This window comes from Bison bison, unplaced genomic scaffold (genome assembly GCF_000754665.1).
Source record: "Bison bison bison isolate TAMUID 2011002044 unplaced genomic scaffold, Bison_UMD1.0 scf7180017864336, whole genome shotgun sequence".
NCBI classification, from domain to species: Eukaryota; Metazoa; Chordata; class Mammalia; order Artiodactyla; family Bovidae; genus Bison; species Bison bison.
This window is the reverse complement of record NW_011494908.1, coordinates 333,032-333,965: the sequence shown is the minus strand read 5'-3', so window position 1 is coordinate 333,965 and position 934 is coordinate 333,032. Positions and strand designations below refer to the sequence as shown.

The following is a 934-nucleotide window of genomic DNA, read 5'->3' as shown; positions in this document are numbered from 1 at the left end:
AATAAGTCGACTCTTCGCAAGAGGTGGACAAAGTACTGGAACTTCAGCATCAGTACTTCCAATGAATATTCGGGGTTGATTTCCTTTAGGATTGACTGGTTTGATCTCCTTGTTTGGATTTTTCTTACAGAACTGTATGTTTATGACTAGGGTGGACTCATAGCCCTGAGCTTCCAAAGCCCATCAAAGAAGGACAGTAAACCATACCTGTAGCACCTTGTGTACTTCTAGCTGAAGGCTTCTTCTCAACTGGATACTGCAAAGGTATTACAATACCTTGATCTGGCTTCTGAAATGCTGAAATGAGATTTTTTATTTTCCGGAAAAATCTTTTATGTACCCCCGGTGCTGTCTGGAAAATAAAAGGTCAAGCAGATTATTCATCTTCCTCGTAATTCTACAAAAAGGGCCTACAAAATGTGTAAGGGATGCTGAGAGAGGTGACATTTGTGTAATTTATTCAAATATTTGAAAACAGAAGGAAGCAGGAAAAACAACATTCTAGAAGAGCTCACTTTGGTTGGCTGAACTGCCCTGCAAGAGGAGCTAATGAGCTGTCATTTCAGTTCTCCCGAGGGTGGTATTAGTTTGTACAAGCCCCTGCTCATCACCCTGCCCTTCCCACCTGCTACCCTTCATACATCCCAAACCTCTAAGGGTATACAGGCCATTACCCACAATGAATTCACCAACGAAGAGGATGAAATTAAACAGGGGGAAAAAAACACAGATCCTATAGGTCATTAATAAAAAGCCTAAAGAACCAAGAAAAATTTTAAAAGCAAACAAAACAAGCACCCATTTTCCCTGTCATCATTCTACAATGTAAAATGCTACACAGGAAATTTAAAATTGCATTTTAAATGCAGGGCTGGCTAGTCCTCGTACTCTGACTCCACAATCTGTCCTGCCTCATCCTTCACATTCAATTTTT

General features: G+C 40.4%; 1 protein-coding gene across 1 annotated transcript in view; it reads right to left on the bottom strand.

Moving 5' to 3' along the window:
• The window catches only part of SH2D1A (SH2 domain containing 1A), a 29,338-nt gene that overhangs the window by 1,438 nt on the left and 26,966 nt on the right, over window positions 1-934 (bottom strand). Inside the window, exon 4 of the mRNA XM_010854079.1 lies at window positions 208-352. Within this exon, the coding sequence (XP_010852381.1) occupies window positions 208-352 (145 nt within the window). The remainder of the gene's footprint in view (window positions 1-207; window positions 353-934) is intronic.